This window comes from Chiroxiphia lanceolata, chromosome 6, assembly GCF_009829145.1.
Source record: "Chiroxiphia lanceolata isolate bChiLan1 chromosome 6, bChiLan1.pri, whole genome shotgun sequence".
NCBI classification, from domain to species: domain Eukaryota; kingdom Metazoa; phylum Chordata; class Aves; order Passeriformes; family Pipridae; genus Chiroxiphia; species Chiroxiphia lanceolata.
The window spans coordinates 18594578-18613926 of NC_045642.1; the positions used below are offsets into that span (position 1 = coordinate 18594578).

At 47.1% G+C, this 19349-nt stretch overlaps 1 protein-coding gene across 8 annotated transcripts in view; it reads right to left on the reverse strand.

Annotated features, from left to right (window-relative positions):
• Nucleotides 1-1985: 1985 nt before the first annotated feature.
• Nucleotides 1986-19349, reverse strand: part of CRACR2B (calcium release activated channel regulator 2B) — a 46447-nt gene continuing 29083 nt past the window's right edge. For 6 of the 8 annotated variants that reach the window (XM_032691004.1, XM_032691002.1, XM_032691000.1 and 3 more), the window contains 9 exons: nt 18941-19012; nt 18469-18526; nt 14315-14394; nt 11185-11479; nt 10860-11001; nt 10548-10629; nt 7947-8061; nt 6167-6274; nt 1986-4365 (listed from right to left, as the gene is read on the reverse strand). In XM_032691004.1, the coding sequence (XP_032546895.1) occupies nt 4165-4365; nt 6167-6274; nt 7947-8061; nt 10548-10629; nt 10860-11001; nt 11185-11479; nt 14315-14394; nt 18469-18526; nt 18941-19012 (1153 nt within the window). In that variant the 3' untranslated portion in view covers nt 1986-4164. Of the gene's footprint in view, nt 4366-5374; nt 5452-6166; nt 6275-7946; nt 8062-10547; nt 10630-10859; nt 11002-11184; nt 11480-14314; nt 14395-18468; nt 18527-18940; nt 19013-19349 lie in introns of all 8 variants that reach the window. The other 2 variants (XM_032691006.1, XM_032691005.1) reach the window with 2 other exon arrangements.

A 19349-nucleotide genomic window follows, 5' to 3' on the forward strand; every position in this document is an offset into this window, starting at 1 on the left:
TCCTCGAAAGAGAGGCGTTCGGCAGCGGCAGGTTTGAGCTCTTTTCGTCCAACCCTTTCGCCTACTTGTGCTGCACAGCAAGACCGACCGAAACACTACGTCCGACCGTGGCTGCGAGAACCCGACTTGGCTCTCGGGAGTCCGACTTGACTCCTAACCCAGGAAATCCGACTTGATTCCCTAGGGACCCCCCTTGGTCCCTGTACTCGGGCGCCAAAAATTTGTCGCGACGGGAAACTCCGGACACCTTAATGTAAGAATCCAGGGACTTCGTTTATTGAAAATTGACAGTAGCTTAATATACACTCTATAATGGGCTCATGAATATTACAAGATTAGGCTCCTTATTGGTACACAGTTAGGTGGTGATATCATCTCAATTGCCTTTCATTGTTTACACAGGTGGCTCGTTAAGGGTCTTTGTTTTGTTAATGCCAAGCTCCTGTTTTTCAGCCCAATTTAGAATGCCCAAGGACATTGCTGCTTTCTCATGGCCCTGCTATCTCAGAGTTCTCACGGGCCTAGCTGGACTGCGTTTTGTACTTTAGCAGCTCGTCCATGGCCCTAGCCATGTTCATATGTCCTCGCATTTCTAACCAATTTTCCAGGAAAGCTTTAAACTTAACACCGTGGCTTAATGCTCTCTTTTCAGCCCTGTTTTGGCTTTTCAAAGAGATGTTGTCAGGCTAATCCTCTTACGCTTACCCTTAGCATATTAACATGAAAGAGACAAGTGAAACCCAAAGCAGAGTGAGGTCCCTTTGCCAGCATGCAGAGATTGGTGGCACCATGGCTGCTTATCAGAGCAGCTGCTGGGGTTTTTTTTTGCTTTTGCCCCTAAATCTGATTGTATACACAGCTGCACTGTTGCCTGTGCCAGGATAAGGCTTCCTGGGCTATAAAAAGAGTACTTTCTTGTGATAGGATTCCAAAATACCTTACAGGGTATGTGCAAAATGTCACTTGTTCCCTAAGAGACTGCAGCCAATATGGTGAAGGAATAAGGCCCTGGGCAGTCTTATTTTGCATCCTCACTCATCTCGTGCCACCTCAGGATGTCTCCATTATTTGCTTTTTATTTCTGCTGCAGTTTCCAGCAGTCACTTGCAGAGGGTGACTGCTCCTGGTCTTCCATTTAGAGGCAGGAGAGATTCTGACACAACAGGAGGATGTAGTAAAATTAAGAATTTTGTGGAAATTCTGCTCTAGTTTGGGTCTGATATCAGACAGGTTTAAAAACTAATAACATGCACCTTCAGACTGGGTCTTCCAACAGCAATTATTGTGCTGAGAGACAAAAAAGACAACAAAAGACCTTCCAGTAATAAACCCCACCCTGGTGCTTACTGTTGTCCAAGCACAACCCGCTCAAACTCTGTGCCATTTTGTCATGCTTGAAACAAAAATCCACCTTTTCCTGCTAAAAAAAAAAAAAGATGAAGTTACAATGAACTACTTGTGTTATCAATTTACAGCAGGGGAAATGAGTAATAATTTGTTTGGTCAAAACTGCAGAGTGATTAATTCTGTAATGCACGAACATCCAGCTGGAGCCCTGCCAAGGCACAACGATTAAAAGCAACCAAATTCATAACTCTAGTGAAAAGGATGCATGGGACATTAATAAAATAAAGGTTTAGTTCTACAAATATAGGTAACAAGGTGAGAACGTGCCCTCTCTGAAAGCACTACACACCCAGACATTGGGGAAGCATCTCCCCTTTTTCTCCTCCGTGCTCTGCTTTCCCTGATCAGCTGGACTCTGGCTGCTTGAAAGAGGTAAGAAAAGACTGGAGATTAATTTCTCCTCTGCTGCCTCCAAGACATGGGTTCTTGATCGACTCTCTCCCTACTTATAAGACCCTCTGTGTACCATCATGGGGGACAGGCAACATCCTGAGCAGTGAGAAGTCACTACAATCATTGAAGATGGGAGGCTGAATCTCTTGCAGCATCTGAAAAAAATCTCTCAACGCAATGGTTTATAAGACAGCATTTCTTTATTATCTGTACTGTTTGCACACTAAGAAAACATGCTTAAGGTTGTACATCAAAAGAACCTGGTAGTTCTTGCCATTGCAATATGACAGCACTGATCAAGGTACTACACAGACTGCTTGTATTTGTGTGTCAGCTGTAATTTCATGCCTTTGTCTTTGATGTGCTCTGTACAGAGTGTAGGAGGCGCAGGTTCAGAACATTAGCTACTGCTCTCTTCCTTCTGCAGCAGCTTCCCAAATCCTGCTGCTGCAGGTAAGTAACTGTTAGCATTATGGATGTGCCACGACCGAAGACACCAATTCTTGGCCAGCCACTCCATGTTAACTGGCACCTGGAGCTCCCCTAAGGCAGATGGTGGGTTCGACCTGTTCAACAGGTGATAATGCCTGTGCTCCTTCACGCCCACACTGGTTAGAAAGTCACATCTGTGTCCAGATTAGAGCTGTTTTCTGAAAACAGAGATGATTTCCCTTCCCACACATTGCTTCTTGCAAACACAAGGAGTCCCACTGGCAGCACTGCTGGTGTTACTCTAGGCTCCACACTAGCTACCCTGGTTCTGGACCTTTTCTAGCTTTCTGCTTCCTAGTTTCTGGAAGGCATTACTGCAGTTAAACACAATGTGAGCCACAGCCAGCCAACAGTAAGGACTGAGCAGGAGTTTATTACTTTTGGGTATTCGTTTTACTCAGATATCGTACTCTTGCACAGAAAAACTTCCTTTCCTATCTGGAGTAAAGGGCACCAGGAGGAACCATGGAAATTCTTTGTAACACTGGAGGCCTGTAAGTGACTCAGAGCACTTTTCCTGCATGGGATATTCCCAAAGAAATTTGTGTAATAAATAGACATTCAGAGTAACCACCTTATCCCAAGGGAAGAAAGACAGTGGACAAATACAGGCCTTCCCATGCTGCAAGGTGGGGGGACTGCTTCAAGGCTGCAGGAACACATCTTGTGCCTAAAATGTCAGTTGCATAAACAGGCTCAAAGATGAAAGGGAACAGGGCATTACCAAAAAGCTTACTTAGTCCTATAAGGCTTTAAGAGCAACTGAGCTACAAAGCAGAAAGCATCACACCCCAGAGCACACCAGGTGCTCTGTGCCCAGGCACAGCTGCAGCTCTGCCAACAGGCACATGGCTGGGGCCAGTTTCTACCTCAGCCCTCCCCTCCCCTCGCTCTGCTTTGCCCCACTCCTGAGCAACAAGAAGGCCCCTTCCCAATGGAAACAGGTTCAGTCCAGCTCTTTCTCAGGCCCTTCACCAGGAAAGTGAGGTTCTTGCACAAGGTCACTGCAAGAGAAAAAGGTGCATTTGACACAAGCAGCTGCCTCGTGCTTCCAGCCCAGGTACATTTGAAAGCACTGCGGGAAAGGCAGTTCCAAGTTGCCGGATATTCTTCAGGAAAAGATAGGAGAATGGGAGGAAACAGGCAGCGTTCAACCTTAAAACAGGCTATATATGGCTCCCCTAGTTTGTACAGCACAGCTCTGGCAATGGGTTATGAATCAGCAACACATGTCAGCGCCTGTGAGTGCCAGGGCAACTGCTCTGTGTTCAGTAAACAGTAGGAGAGGGACAGTGACAAGGTCCATTAGGGTACCAATGAGATGGAAGCCACTGGGGTGACTCATTCTATCAGTTCATACCATATTCACACATGGAATCAGTTGACTACAATATTGACAAGTCCACTTAATTTTGGAGTAAATACAGGGCCTTATCCAGATCTTACAGGAAGTGGTGGAAGCGTTCTCACCACAGCAGGATCTCGGCTGGGCCCTACTGTCACAGAGCCAAGAGGAGATGCTGTTCTCTGAGATGGACGGATCACTACTTAAAGAAACTTAAATTTGGGCTAGCTCTATCTCTTACACTAAAATTCTACTTAAGACAGCAACCATTGTGTCCTCCACTCTCTGCTGCTAGGCCAGTTCTTTACCAGAGAGAAAAGGAATAAGACCATCCCTTTACAGGGAAGCAAACTCTCCAGACAGAAGGCCCACTTTGTCCTATTAGCCAAGACCAGCCAAATTTCCCCAAAGAAGCAGAGGCCTCCAGAGACCAGGGCTGCATGTAGAGTTGGGAAATGGAACAGTGCAGATAATATGCACATTTTGGCCTGATTTAGTGCCTCAAAATTCACAGACGGGGAAAAGCTTCAGCTTCCCCAAATCTCTGCAGAGCTGATACCATCAGATTCAGCTTGCTTGAAAGGAACCCCCAGCTTCATGATACAGTGCTGGCACATGCCTCTTGCTGACACATTGATGTGCCTTATGTGCAGCACCCTTTCCTCCTGCCGATATCTTCCAGCTGCAGGGCATTCTCCCTCTGCCTGTCTTCTTGTGCTGTCAGCAACCTGGAAAGAGCAGCACAGACCAAAAACACAACCTGGTTACTGAGCTCTTCCTGCCAAGGCATTTGCCTCTGCCCTTTGCTCCCCACCAGCCATTTAGGATTGTAAGAAATGACTGGCCAAGAGACCGGACTTCTCTGGAAGTTGGGCTAGATAAACCACCACACACGGAAAATAAGCATGAATTTCCAGGGAACAGGGAAAGAAACTGGTCACATACAAGAGGGGACCGCATGGCTTAGTAGCCAGAGCACCAGGTGTGAGTGGTCTGTGCCTTATTCCCAAGCTCCCACACTGATGTCACTCTTGGGCTGTTTGTTTCACCTGTCTGGGCCATCTTGGGCAGCAGCATGGTAATAAAGCACGCTGAAGGCATGTGCTATGGGAGACACAATTTACCTAGCTGATAAGTAAATCATCCCAGTTAATGAACAATTAGATCCTGCTGTGGATTTAACAGAGATGATGTGCAGGAGGAAGTGAAGGGATAAAAGAAGACAAAAGGATAATTTCCTTGCAAGATTTCAAATACTTTTTTTCCAAAACTACCTTTTTTTAAAAAAAACTAAAAATCTTAGAGCAAACTTCTTTCAGCCTGACAAAGTGTCTTATCTCCCTTTAAAACTATTGCCACCAAAATAGCACCATCAGTACAATGCTTAATAAGATAGGGAAGAAAAAACCCTTAGAGCTGCATGCAGACTTCCAAAACACCGACTTAAAATCTATGATAGTATACAAGGTTTTTGTGGTGAAATATTCAAATTAAATTCCCAATCTTGCAACAGCCGGCTCTGCCAGATGAAATTTTGTGTGTGAAAGTGTCCAATCTACAACTGGTGCTCTCCAGGCACAGAAGACAATGACTTGGAGTCAGGAAGTCAGGTGGTTTTTGTGATATGGCAGAAAGTCAGTCTCTGACACGCCCCTCTTCTTGCCCATTCCCCAGGAGAGCCCACACCAGTCACCTATAGTGGGGAAAATATCCCAGGGTGACTTTCTGTTCACTGACCTGGCCATGTGCAGCATGGGCTCCATGATGTTATAGCCAGTCATCGCACTGCACTCATAGAAGACAGCCTTGTATTCCTGCCAGAGAGCACAGTAAGCACCCATGTTGGCTGCCACCTTTCCATCACCATTCATTCACATCCTTAGGAGCTAGTCCACCCCCACCACCAGGAACTCTTCCAAGATCATTTGGGGCCAGGAGAGTGGCTGTTATCACCCCCTCAGCAGCCCAGAAAAAGGAGATGCTTTTCCAGCATTGGGGGCCCAGACAGAGCATCCAAAAGGGAGCATTGGAGAAGTTGTTCGGGAAGAGAATATATCTGCTCAGGGTACTTTAATTCCCTTACCTTTGTGTTGCAGAGTTCAGAAGATAGGGAACACCTTTGAAACCACTTTCAGCCTCCCCCCACCCAGGGGCCAAAGTCCCGGCAAGCATGCAGACAAGGGATTGAGGGAAAAGGCAGGATGATGTTACAGTAAGGAGTCCTCAGATGGGAAAACAGCCATGCAAGTTTCCCTCAGAAAGACTATAAGGAGGCATTAAGCCTCAAGAGAAATAAATGAGCCTGCCTCAAGGGCCATTGTGTGCCACATAAGAGCCACCATCTCATCCTGCCTGGTACCAGAGGGACCTTGGTACGTGTTTACATTGGAGAAACATGGGGTGGGGGAGAGAGGCAAGGTACCATACTGGAAAATGGCTCCAAGAAGGGCTTTCTGCCAGCCAGGCTGCCCTGCTGACAGCTGGAGGGAGGCTGCAGAGCAGGTCAAGCAGCAGAGCAGAGAGTCACACCTTTGCCAGCCTTTCCCCCTCCACCTTGGGCACATTCCGTGTCTCTCTCTGCACAGCATCCATTTTATTTCCAAGCAGAAAGACCACAGCTCCATCCTCGATACCTTCCTGCAAAGGAAACAGAGTAAAGCACCCTGGAAATTCAGCTGAAGGAGGGGAGTAACTCAGAGCAAATCCTTCCAGCTCATGCAAACAAGACCTTCAGCAGCACGATTGGGCCCTTTAGCTCAATAAAGGGCCATTCCTTCAGTAGCCCCAGGGATTTATGGAAGAAAGCTTAAGCTACTGGAATGTATTCCAAATCTTTCTCATGTTCAGCTGGGATGCTGAGATAGGGGAGACAGGACATAAGTTCCTCTCAGGGAAATAACAAGCCTAAGGAAAAGCAGCTTGCCCCATAGGCTGCTGGGAATTTGAGATCAGGCAGAGCTTCTTAATAAGTTCAATAATTTTTGTGTGTATGTGTGGTACTATTCCTCTGATGTGCTGTCCTAAACTCTGATCCCTTACTAAAAATTCACTGGCCAAGCAAGCTAAGCAACTTTCAACTCTTGTACAGTCTCTGTAGGGACTGTTTATTCTTGGAACCCCTTACCTCTGGTAAAACTCCCTCAGGTTCCACTGGCTCACTAGAACATTGCCAGAGTAAGAATAGGGCTCAAAGTTATTTCCAAACTTGAGTGCCCTGGATGACATAATACAGTACCTGAACAGCTTCAAAACAAGATAAATACACAGATGGGCAAAGGAAAAGAAGAGAGAGATTAAAAGTTACATATTTTGCCTGCTTTGATTTTCTCTGTGCTCAGTTTAACCTTCCTGAAAGAAGCCTGATTTTCAGAGGCTGGTTTAGTTTTGAAAATCTTAACCTTTGATCTTTTAGAGTCCAAAGAAATAGCTGAGTGTTGTTTGTTTGTTTTTCCCAGCAGGCCTGTGGAAGTTAATAATATAAGAAACCTCCATCCTATGCTTATTCATTTCACAAGGATCTTGTTTTATTTTGAGACTTGGCATAATCACAACAAAACCACCCTTCACAATTCCCATTCAACATCTTGATCATCTACACCCAACTTATTTAAATCATATAGATGGGTATTTTTGTCTCCCCAAGGAGATACAAGCCACAGATGAACGCTTTTTTTGAGAGTTTGGAAATAAAAGGCAGGAGGGCAAGTTACAATATTAATACACAGTTACCAAATAAAGAAAAAAAAATAGAAAAGGAAAAAAATTAGCAATTGTTAAAGTTGGAGCAAATGAGGGAAACAAAAAAAAAGCTATTACTAATAATGCAGTCCCATTTAGAAATCTCCAAGCAGAGTCAGGATGTGACCATACAAAGTGTTGTGCTGCAGGTCTGAGCCTAAATGCATCAGGGCTGTCTCCCTTTCCTGCACATAGGCTGGACACCAGGAGATCTCCTTACCTGAGCACAGGTGTGATGTGACCATGTTTAGGAGATGTTGCCAATGCACATAGGCTGCTTACAAACACAGACTATTGTTTTGGCAGGTCCCACCACATTCTGCCACAGAAACAGCCCTCCTTCACTCAATGGCCTACACTGGCTTTGGTATCTTCAGCACAAAGCCCCTGGTCCCAGACTGACTCCCACAGGCAGTACCCACAGCATCTGCTTTGATAATTCAGCTCCACAAGGTCAGTAGGACCTCCTGGGGTGCTGGGGAATGTCGCTCCCAGACAGACTGTTGGAACTGGTCTGGAGCAAGGCAGTGGCAGCACCACGAGCACTGGATAGCCGCGGTCCCGCTCTCACCTGGATGCTGCTCATCCAGTTCCGCACGGCCATGAAGGAGCACTCGGCCGTCATGTCGTACATCACCAGAATCCCATCTGCCTTCCGGAAATACTGCTTGGTAATGCTCCGAAACCTGAGCCCAAACAAAACCAAAGGCACTCTCAGAACCACGGCCATGTAATGACAAGAAACAGAGTGGGATTATCTGTCTTTTAGTGCAGGTCCTTTGCAAGGCCTGGCGACAGGTTAGATCCTTGCACTCCTGAGGCAGGCCAGGCAGCCAAGGGCAAGCAGGAGTCTTTCCAAATGCATGGTGCTGAGAAAACAGGAAGGAAGACCTTTGTAGGCGAGGAAGAAAGAAACAAGAATCTGCTTAGGAGGGATAGGAAAAGGAAATTGCCTATGAAAAGGGAAATTGCTGGAAAAAACATGATCTTTCTCTGGAGTCTGTAAGAATCTGCAGACTAAGCTGTACCACAGTACAAACTAGGCATGCATAATGTCTGCCCCAGTGCTGCCAAAACAGCAATTAAGATCTCAGCATCAATAGAGTCTGTTTACAGTCTTGAATCTATAAATCAATGCCATCATAAATAAAAAATCAGGAGTTAGACATAATTTCCAGGAAAAACTCCCATCAGACATCTACTGTGTCCTCTCCATACCAATTAAAACCACAGGCTTGTATTTTTTGAATAAATAAAAAAAAAAAAAAACCAAACAAAAAAACCCCAAAAAACCCAACCTAAACCCCCCAAAACTAAAAGAAACAAACAAACCCAAAACAAAAAAGCCCACAAAACCAAAACCAAACCAAACAAACTGAAAAAAAAAAACCAACACAAAAAAACCACCAAAACCAACAACCAAACCAACCAACCAAAAAAAAAGCAAAAACCAAACTCAAACCTTAAAAATCTGTAAGCAGTTTGTGACATAGCCATGATATAACCACACTGATTGCAAACTGATGGAATGAAATGTAACACAAGTACTGAGATCCCACTGGAAAGCTGTGTATTTCAGCCCTGCACAGGATAGCAAACTCTACTATTATATTACGAGCCAAAAAAACCTACAGCAAGATGTGACCCTCCTGAACTCTTCAGATGATTGCCTGGAGCCTGTTCTTTCTCAGTGCAATAAGGGCATGACATTCTGGCAACTACCCAACTGAGAAAGCACAGACTGTGTCTTTGGTAGTCAAGGTACATCTTTGGAACTGCCAGACAGGCCAGATGCTCCAGAAAAAAACATCAAAAGGTAGCATGCACCTTTCTCCAGAAGCAGTAAAAGCTTTTGCTTTTTCCCATGTCTTCTAATCGGTATCAGCACTGAGCCAAGTTCTCTCTTTCAAGCACACATCTAAGATCTGCTAATGCTAAAGATCCTTCTGCAGACAATCTCTTGAATTTGATGCAATCTGCCCCCAGTAAAATGTCACATTTTATGTCATAACTCTCCTTACTGTTGAGTTTCAGCACTGAAATATCCACAGGAGTCCTTTCAGAAATCATTATTTCTTTAGCATGAAGCTTGATTTTGGAAGAGATAGTTGCTTTTCGATAAGATACTCCTACTTAGTACATTCCCACCAGGTCTGCATGGTCTAGCTGACTGAGCAGACAGCGTCATTGGCATAGTTTAGGATTATAATATTCCCATGATCTCAGCTGCCTCCTGAAGGCCTGCCTCCATAACATATTTAGCCCTAAATATCCAGTACTTATTTTTGTCTGGCCCTTGAGGTTCATGGTCCCCTTGAAATAGCTTAAAAGTGCATCCCAAGTAAATGTGATTTACGTGAAGGTAGTGATAGGCTTTCATCTCTAGTAGCAGATGAGGGTCAAGTGTGTCCTCTACTACTCTGATCCTCACCAACAGTGCTGATAACATCTAGAGATGGCCCATGCTTTTGAAATTAGAGGCCTTCAAATGGGAACCTGTGTTCACTGTCACAAAAAGCTGCACAGTCCCTCTACCAAGGATTATCGCTTCCACAAGTCTATCAGCAAAAAGGGACAGTGGGAGGGGCCAATAAACTCACTGACAGAGACCAGCAGGGTAGTTCAAATCACCTTCCCCACAGGTCAAACTAATGCAGCTGGCTTTGACAACTGAATCCGACCTGGAAAGGTTCACACAGTCCTTCCCACCCCCTGAATAGCTGGTGGTGGTGAGCAGCTGGGGACAGGAGTAGCACAGCCGAATCTGAGAACAGAATGTCTATCCAGAGCCTTAGTTTCTATCCTAATGCACAGCCCTGTCCTGCAGCTTTTCCCAGAAGTAGGCTGATGCAGGAGAGCTTTGAGGGTTGGAGGAGCTTTGAACCTCACACCATACAGTGATCTATGGACGGACTACCTGGAGCCACAAGCATGCACGTCAGACATATGGAAAACTACTTTTCTGTCAATCCTGAGAGAGATCTCCCCAGGCTCTGCTTCTAGAAATCTCTTGAAAGAGGCCTTTGCTGCAGGTTCAGCACTGGAATAGCTGCTGTGACCTCTCTGGTTCTTCTGAAGCTAACAGGTTTCCCAGGGGTAGAAACCAGCTGCATGCACTTTCCCTTTCGTACAATGAATCTGGCAGTAGGACACCCTCACAGAAATTACTTACCTTTCTTGTCCAGCTGTATCCCACAGCTGCAAGGCAACCTGGGTGTTGTCCACCATTAGACTCTTCACCTGGTAATCAATACCTGTCAGGAAGGTAACAATGATCATAAGGTAGGAGAGGGAGAAAGCAGCTTGCCATTACAATGGCCAGGGTTCAACTCTGTTTAGTTCAGGGAAATTGCAAGATTGATTCAATACTGAGAGAGGGACCATCTTGACCTTTAGTTGGGCTATAATACAGGCAAAAAAACATTTGTCCAGGCTGACTTTCCCACCCTTCTTATCCAGATGAGTCAGGGACCCTATTACTTACCGATGGTTGCATTGAGCTCAGCCAAGAACCTGTCATAGCAGAAGCGGTGGATGAAGGAACTCTTCCCAACACCAGAGTTCCCTACAAACACCACTTTAAAGATGCGATCTGGGGAACAGCTGGCTGGTTCCAGTGCCTGGAGCTACAATGGAAGAAAGGGACTCAGTTTTGAAAAGCCTAGCTGCAGGCTGTGCTTTGGTTTGTGCAGGCATTGGACCCCTGCACTATAAACCTATGGAGCTGGAGTTAGATGGGAAGAGAGTCAGAAACCCTCAAGTCCCTGGTAGCAGGTGTTTGAGGAAGAACCCCAAGTGACTACACTCACCCTGGTTTCAGTGCCAACAGGCTGTGCTCTAGGAGGCAGCGGAGCAGCATCTAAGCCATCTGCTTTTTTTCTGCAGTCAGTGTCACCCTTCAAAGTCATCTTAAACCACTCAGTATCTGCTGCCAAGGGCCATCTCTCCTTGTCTCTAGGACTGTCTCCAAAGTTTTTGCTTTCTCCTTCTCCTGTCTTCATCCATGTCTCGTTGCCTGGGAAGTATTTACAGTTCTTTCTGTTGGGTTCTTCCACTGCCACATCCGCTGGGAAGGTGAAGGGAAGGTCCGCAGAGGCCAGTTGTCTGTATTAAAGCTCACAAGCATCACAGGCAGGGTGGGAGGGTAGGGAGTGAGGAGACAGGGAAGAGGAGGAGGTTGCAAATTCCCAAAACAACCAGTACAATCCAATTAGTGCATATGCAGTGCTTGCAGGAACTCCATACATACACTCCCCACATTCCCCGTGACTAAGTCATCAGCGGCACCCCTAAGGAAAAAGAGACAGCTCACCTGAGCTATGCTGCACTCATATGTGCCAACAAATTTTTCATTGGTTTTAATAAAAATTGCTGGCTTCTGGATTTTTTTGAAGAATTCTTTGCCTCCCATTTCCCCCAGTACTGAAAAATGAGGCAAAACATACAAAGGTGGCAAAAAGAGAACCTTAAAAAAAAAAAAAGGTGGCAAAAAATACCTCACTGTTTCTTACGAAACACAATACAAAGAAGTAACAAAGGTTTTGAGGTTAGTGAAGGGGGTTTTGCCTGCAGGCAGCGGTGCAAGGACTGTCTGATATCCCAGGGAGGCTGCATGCAGTGTGCCCTCTGCTGCAGGCACACAGTCCTGCTCCAGGGAACCTGCCCAGCACTCCCGAACACTGCTGTCCCAGAATCTTACTGAGTTCAGGCAGCAGAAACCTGCCACAGGTGTGCAAATTGCAGTGAACATTCTCACACAGGTGAGAGTCACTTTGTATGGTGTTGGCTCTGCTCTGGCCTGTATCTATATCTGGCCAAGGTAAGGGAGCCAGGACCTGAAAGATGTTTATTTTTAAAGCTTCCAACCAGCCACACTGGCTCTAAATGGCAACAAATGTCCAGGAACCCTGTCCAAGCTGTGGTAGTTGGGAATAGGTGTTGCACAGACTGTGCCCACACAAGAGCAGGCTGATGCACTTTGCTCTGCAGGGGGTGGAACTGACATGGTAAGTGGAGGAACAAAAAGCCAAAGGGAGTGAGAACACTTAAAACTCAACCGAAGGGCTTTATCCACCACAGACGTCTCCATTGCCTTCACTGGCCAGTAGATTGCATTTGGAAGCAAATTAGAGCTTACTACAGTCAGTCTCTTCAGAGGCAGTACATTCCACCTCTTTTTGCAACATTTTTCTCTTACTACTAGTGCAGGAATCAAGACAACTCTCCTTTCTCACTCCTACAAGTACACCTTATCCGGGTTGAAAAATTCCCCTGCTGCCATGCCTACACTTCCATGAAAAGGAGCTCACATTCCTGGTTGTCCTCCCTACATCTGCCCTGAATGCCAGCCTAGAGCCAGGCCAGCTGGAACCTCTCCCCCTGAAAATCAACACATACTCCCAGACTCAGGCTCTGAGGAACAGCCCCCATCTCCCAAGGCTGGCACAAGTCACAGAATGAGGGGCTGAGATTCAAGAGCGTCTTTGTGTGGGGGGAGGTGGATAAGGAGAAGGGAGTAAGAGACAAACACAAAACTTTCTGAATAGTGACTCCAGATCTCACTGGTTTTATTCATGTTTCTCAAGCGACGTGGTGTGACACAGCACTGGGACAGACACAGGGCCAGCAACTACTTCTCAACTTCTCACATCACCCTTACTGCCAGACTTCTCCACCTGTTAAGCCTTTTCAGTGGGTTTATGCCAGCAGCAGCTAGAAGGATCTCTGCAAGAAATACTCAGGGAGGAAGACAGGGGAACTTGGTAGTCTGATTTGATGGATAGCATGTGTGCCAGTCACGCAGCCACAAAAGAGCTCTGCCTCAAACCTCTCCAAGCAATCTCCCTTCCTGGGCTCAAGAATCAGCCCTGCTCCACAATCCACCTGGTTTTCCACCAGTCCATGACCTAAGGAGCCTGGAGCTCAATTCTTAAATGCCACTACCAGAATTGCAGACTTTAAGTGTGGGTTGAAGCTGGAAGAAACTCTGAGCCCAAACCCATGTCTCTGGTTAGCACTAGGAGGAACTAGGGAGCAATGGAACCCTCTGCAGAGACCTGGTAAGAGACAGGGAAGTGTGCCGCCTTTAAAACTTGTTTGGGGCCAGCAGTTGCAGGTGAGATCCAGCTCCAAGCCAAGTCAGGGCTGGGCTGGCCTCCCCCGCCTCCCAGAGGAACCAGGCTTTTGGCCAATACCAGTGTGCTGGTCACACAACTAGTTCACAAAGGCTGATGCTAAACACCAGCATGGTTCAGGCAAACATACGTGGGCATTGAAGGAACTGCATAGTCTGCTTTGTATGGGGGGGGAAGAAAAGGCCTTGGCCACACAGACACGTTGCCTGCCCTGCCTGAAGGGAGGACTGGTGTGCCAGCTGAGCTTCTGCATAGGTGTACAGGGAGATGGGCAAGATGAACACACCTGGAACTGGGCCCTCACCTTGGGGCTTTCACCTGCCAGGAAGAATCCAAGCCTAGTGAAAGTCCTGCCCTCTCCCATGCCCCAGGGATATGGGCTCTGGCATGAGGCACCAGTGGACAGGATTTCTGCCTGAGGAGGAACTGGCACACTTGGAAATTGATCCAGTCATTTCAACAGAGCTGCCTGACTCGGTTAAAGGCAGCCTTTGTGACTCCCTTCCCATGAACAGTCCCAAACCTTCTGATGGCACTTAGGTTTGCTCCCCCATTGCTGCAGTTAAAAGCAGCAGGGTGGCTACCTCCCCGTGGAAATTAGCTAATGGTATCTCAGCTTCATGCTGAGCCAACACTATCTGATGCCAAGAGGCAGCTTGAGCCACAGAAAAGCTGCATCCCTCTGTGCTCCCAAAACCAGCCAGCACCAAGGTGGGAGAACTAGACACAGGGCACAGCTTGACTGACAGGCTACTCCAGCGGGCACAGACTGACACCATGAACACAACACAGACACCCATCTAACCGTTTGACTGGCTTGTCGTCCAGCAGGTAACTGCCTAGCACTGAGCCTTTCTTCAACAGAGGCTTTTTGTTCTGAGGCACCTGGAAGTTGAAAAGAGAAGGAATGAAGAATGTGGTTACAAGCCAGGAACCTAATCAGCCCCAGTTCAACCACTCACCACCTCTGCAGAGCACTTTGGGGAGGCAAGGCTGGAGCCCTTGCAGCCCCACACCGTGCAATGGTAGTGCCCCACTGGAAGGTTCAAACAGAGATGAGCACTGAGTGTGCTTTCTTTAGTTCAGATAATTTAATTTGTGCAAGAAGCCATCATTGTTGCTGCTTTCTCCTTCACAACATAATTCATCAAAAGTAGTAATGTTCCAAACTGAATTCTTTCTCTAGCCAGAGTTTTTATTTCTGCGGTTGTTCTCCACTTGGTCTCACAGTTGAATCTCTCTTCCCCCACCTCCCTCTTTATTATGGTGATGTTTTGTGGGACAGGCCAATTGCCCCCTCCTGAGAAGACACTTAATACCCCTCCTCCACCAGTGCTCACCCAAAGCTGCATATGAACCACAGGAAAGGAAGGGGACCACGCTGCAAAGGGCAATGCACATGCTTTGCCTTACATGAATATCCCTCTCCATGCTTTCCTCCAACTTACCTCAGACTGTACACTTCCTACAGCCAGTATTCACTAGCTCCCCAGAGAAGGAGAAAGCAGGACCACTTCTCTCACAACCCTCTTCCCCCCATACAGCAGCTTTGCATTCCCAGTAGAGTCAAAGATGAGGAGCTTGCTTGCAATCACACAGCAAAGCCTGTGGCAGAGAGGACTGACCCGCAAATCTTCCAAATGCCATGATAAAGCCTAGTCCCCCCCTCACCCCAAACAGACTAGCTCACTGCTCTGGCCACACACATAAAACACTGAAACAGCACAGCAAAGTGCCCATTGCATCGGCATTGGGAGAAAGGGAGATGTATCCAGTCTGCAAGTCTGGAGATTTCTAATGCGTCCTCACAAGTTATTTCTGGGAGTAAAGGTGTGGAAAGAAGGGTTTGCAGCCTGCCAGATCTGCCTCTCACAGCAGTTTTGAACTGACCAAACACCTGCAGGCAGCTCTGGACAGGCCTTCCTTTGTGCTGCCCACAGCCCGGGGGGAGGACTATGAAGATTATTTCTTCAGTAACCCTTACTGAAGGCTTATTTTAAAAGGCAAAAAAATTAAGAAGCTGTTCTATTGGCCAGAACTCACAGAACACCTTTACTGCAACGCAGTTGAACAAAAGCACTCTGGACTCCACAGAGGGCCTCACCCAAATAGGAACTTTAGGGGGAACGGAGGGGAACAAAACAATTTTTTCATGTAAAACTGGTGTTCAAGAAAAGCTCCAGCCACAGAAACGATCCAGCTATGAGAGGCTCACAACTGTGGAGCACAAATCTTCCAAGGCAAAGGACCCCCAAAAGCATAGCATCACTTCAGTCATCACAGCCAGACTGTGTTTCAGACAAACAGTTGTTCTCCAGCAGGGATGGAGGAGGAAGTTTGAGCAGGTTCCCTCAAGGGCACCCTCTAGCTACACAGAAAGGACGACACCGTGTTGCAGGCCGGTGGAGCAGCCGCAACCTTCAAGTCACCTATGGGGCAAAAGGACTCTCACACAATGTGCTATGACACAACCCTACCTGGAGAGGAAACAGCTTGCAAAGCACATACTTGGATAAGAAAGGAGAAACAATGGGGCATATTCTGCCATTGGTTCTGCCATGCTTTATTGGCCTACCAGGTTTGTGCAACATTTGGCTTTTCACCAGGATGGTAAAGGGACAAGACAACATCACAGCTGTATAACACACGATGGCAAGGATTTCACAACAGCACATGTACAAACATTTTGGATGGGAAAGATTCTGGTTTATCAGTGAAATACAAACACATGTCCAATGTAGTTTAAGTACCAAAACACTCATCATGATGAGCAGACATGAAATTTGCTCTGTCAACATGCAGCATGCAAGCATAACTCCACAGCCAGATGGGTCATGGGTGTGAAACTAAACCTGCAATCTCTGGGTCTTAAAAATATCCATCAGTGGTTTGCACATAGGCAGAAACAGCTAGACACTGGGTCACTGTTTGTGACCCAGACACTGGGACAAGAGAGCGCCCCACAGTGATGTGGGGCCAGGGCCTGCCCACCCTGGCAAGGCCAGAAACTCTTATGAAGAGCAAGGTATTAAGCTGGGCACTGAAAAGAGCAAAGGAGCAGTGACTGGGTTGCTATTACCCACAAATGGCCCGATCCCTCCTTCCAACCACTTCAAAATTTTTGCTATGAAAGAAACTCTGTTCATCACACCTTCACTTCATGGAGATAACACAACTCTTCCCAGCACTAACAGAAGGTATTAAGGCCTTGGGTTTCTTTTCAGCCTGTAAAAGCAATGATAGTCTCTGGCAGAGAGCGTGTTGCACAGAAGGGATCCCCATCAGAACTCTCCTTTTTGCTGCTGTAGGGCAGTATTGATATTTTCTCTCTCCCTTACAGTGTGACAGGCTGGACAGGAGATCTTCTACAGGTGTGTGATGACAGCAGCACCTCTGCAATTCCTTGGAGCCCTGCTTTCCTGCGGACTGAAACGAGAGTGGCCAGAGGAAGAAAACCTTACTCCAGTACAGGCTTCAACTGCCCAGCATGACATAGACTTGACAGATTAGCAATGGTGGTAGGAGGAGTTCACCCTGCTGCCTCATTCCCTACTGCCAGTGGCAGGAGAAGGGAGAGAGCAGCTCCTCTGTGCTATGACTCTCTCTGCTAGGCTCTCTCTTGGCTCTGCCTGCAACTGCCATGTTTCAGAGCAGCCCCCAGCAGGACCTAGCAGGGGAACGGGAGAAGAGAATAGAGGAGAAGCAGACAAGCTTTGTACACACAGAGGTACATACCTGAGCCGTGGTCTCCACAGGCCACCCATCCCACCCACAGGAACCCAGAAGCTGATGAGGCACAACACATGGAAAGAGGAGATGAAACCATTTTCTTTGCCTGCTTGCCCTGGACTCTGCTACAGAGTGACGGTGTTTATTGCTTCTCCAAGAGGGAGCAGGAAGCTCTGGTGCACATACACAAAGCTAGCAGCTTTAAAAATGGAGATTAAAAAAAAATCTTTCAGCTTTCAGAAACACACACACACACACAAAGGCATGTGCACACACATCTCGTCTCCATCCAAAAGAGTTACTGACGTTATTTTATACAGCTCTCCACCTGGAGAATTCGAGCCTCTCTCCCAGCAGGGCTTTCCACCCCCTATCTGAGCACAATCCCTATGCTTCTTTCCACATTCCCTTACACATCAGACAGAAAGGCTCTCGCAGCCTACCACTGCCTGTCCTCACTTCAAGGCATCTACGTCCAGATCTTCAAGTGGGGCATGGTGGCAGAGCAGGCAAAGACACATGGTGGCAGGGATGGGTTTAAGAGGACATAGCAGCCTTGCCAGGGACATTAGGGAACGCAAAGATGGTTTCATGAAAAAACAGTAAGAATTAAAAATAGACCCCATATTTGTGCTTATCGGGGAAAGGCCAGAGATTGACTGTTCCAGATGTCAGAGGCCCTACTTTATCCTAGCCTTCTGACACAAGGCTCACTGCTGCACCTCCACCCTGCAGAGTTCACAGGAATGGGGAGCTGCCCCAGAGGAACGTCTGAAAACATCTGCTACAAACTCAAGGGGTCAGGAAAACTCCAAAACCTTCCTGTGTGCCCCTCCACACCCAGTCAGCCAGCAGCACATCTGGGAATCCATCTTCCTCACCACCCAGCTCCAGGGACGCATCCAGCTTTTCTCCCCTCCTTGCCTGTCACAACACACAGACCCCATGTGTGCAGCAGGCAGCACCCACTGCAGCCCTGCACGGGGCTGTGTGACAGTCACAAACCAACATGCCTTGGGTTAAACCCGGGCACTTGGCAACAGCAACCAGCAGTGCTTGTCTCCAGCATGGACACAGAGGTGCTGTGAAGTCTGTATTAGGCAGCACACCAGGCCCTGTGAGCTCAGGTCATTGTCCCCCGTGGAAGTGACGGGCCCCCGAGTGATGACAGCAACAGCAGCAGATGAAAGGAGGGTGGTTGGGAATTGGGATTTTCTTTCTTAGACTAACCAGCTTCTTGGCTTCAAAAGCATCTCGCTCATCTCGAAGTTTCTTGTTCATCTCTCTGCTCCAAAGGAAGATACAGGAAAGACATAATGAGGCACTTGTCCAAAATAGGGTAAAGAGAACATTTGAAAGTGAGAACAGAAAGACAGCTTGAGACAAAGATGCTATTTAAGGCCAGACATGTTGGGATTTCTGTGTATCCCAGCTCAGGTAATGGGCTCCACATGTTTTTTTTAACCAGCGGGAAAGACTAAATTCCTCCAGAGGAGGGATTACCTCGTGAAATAACACAGTCTGTAATCTGCCAGAGCTGGCCAGATTGCACAACTCTGTCTGGACCTAGAAAAACAAGCAGAGTCTGAGCACTGCTTAAATACAATCCCGTAGCTTTCCATGGGAGAAATGAGCACAGTGCTGAAATCTCAGCCCCTTACATATTTAAGAGCTCAGCATTTCCCTCCAGCCTTGCTCTTACCTGAGGAGCTCCAGCTGGCGAAGGAGGCTTTGTTTCTCTTTCTGCATATTCTTGGAGACTCTAAACACATCCCTGGGTGAAAGGGATTTTAAAAGGGGAAATAAATTAATGAGAGAGAAAATACAAAGATCCCTTTCTCAGGGGCACTCATGGTATTCTTAAAGATAAAGGCCTGCCTTATGCTAGGAGGATTCAGAGGAAGCAGCACTGCTGTGGGAGCTGGGATGGCTGGGCTGAACCACAGCTCTCCTGCTCTCCTCTAGCCTGAGGGTAGGCAACCCATCTTCTCCATTTCCTCAGCTGCTAGAGATGGGGAGCATGGTCACTGCCATCTGGATTTGAAACATGCCAATGTTTTATCTACGTATTATTAGATTTAACCCAGAAATGGGAACAGAAGTGATTAGAA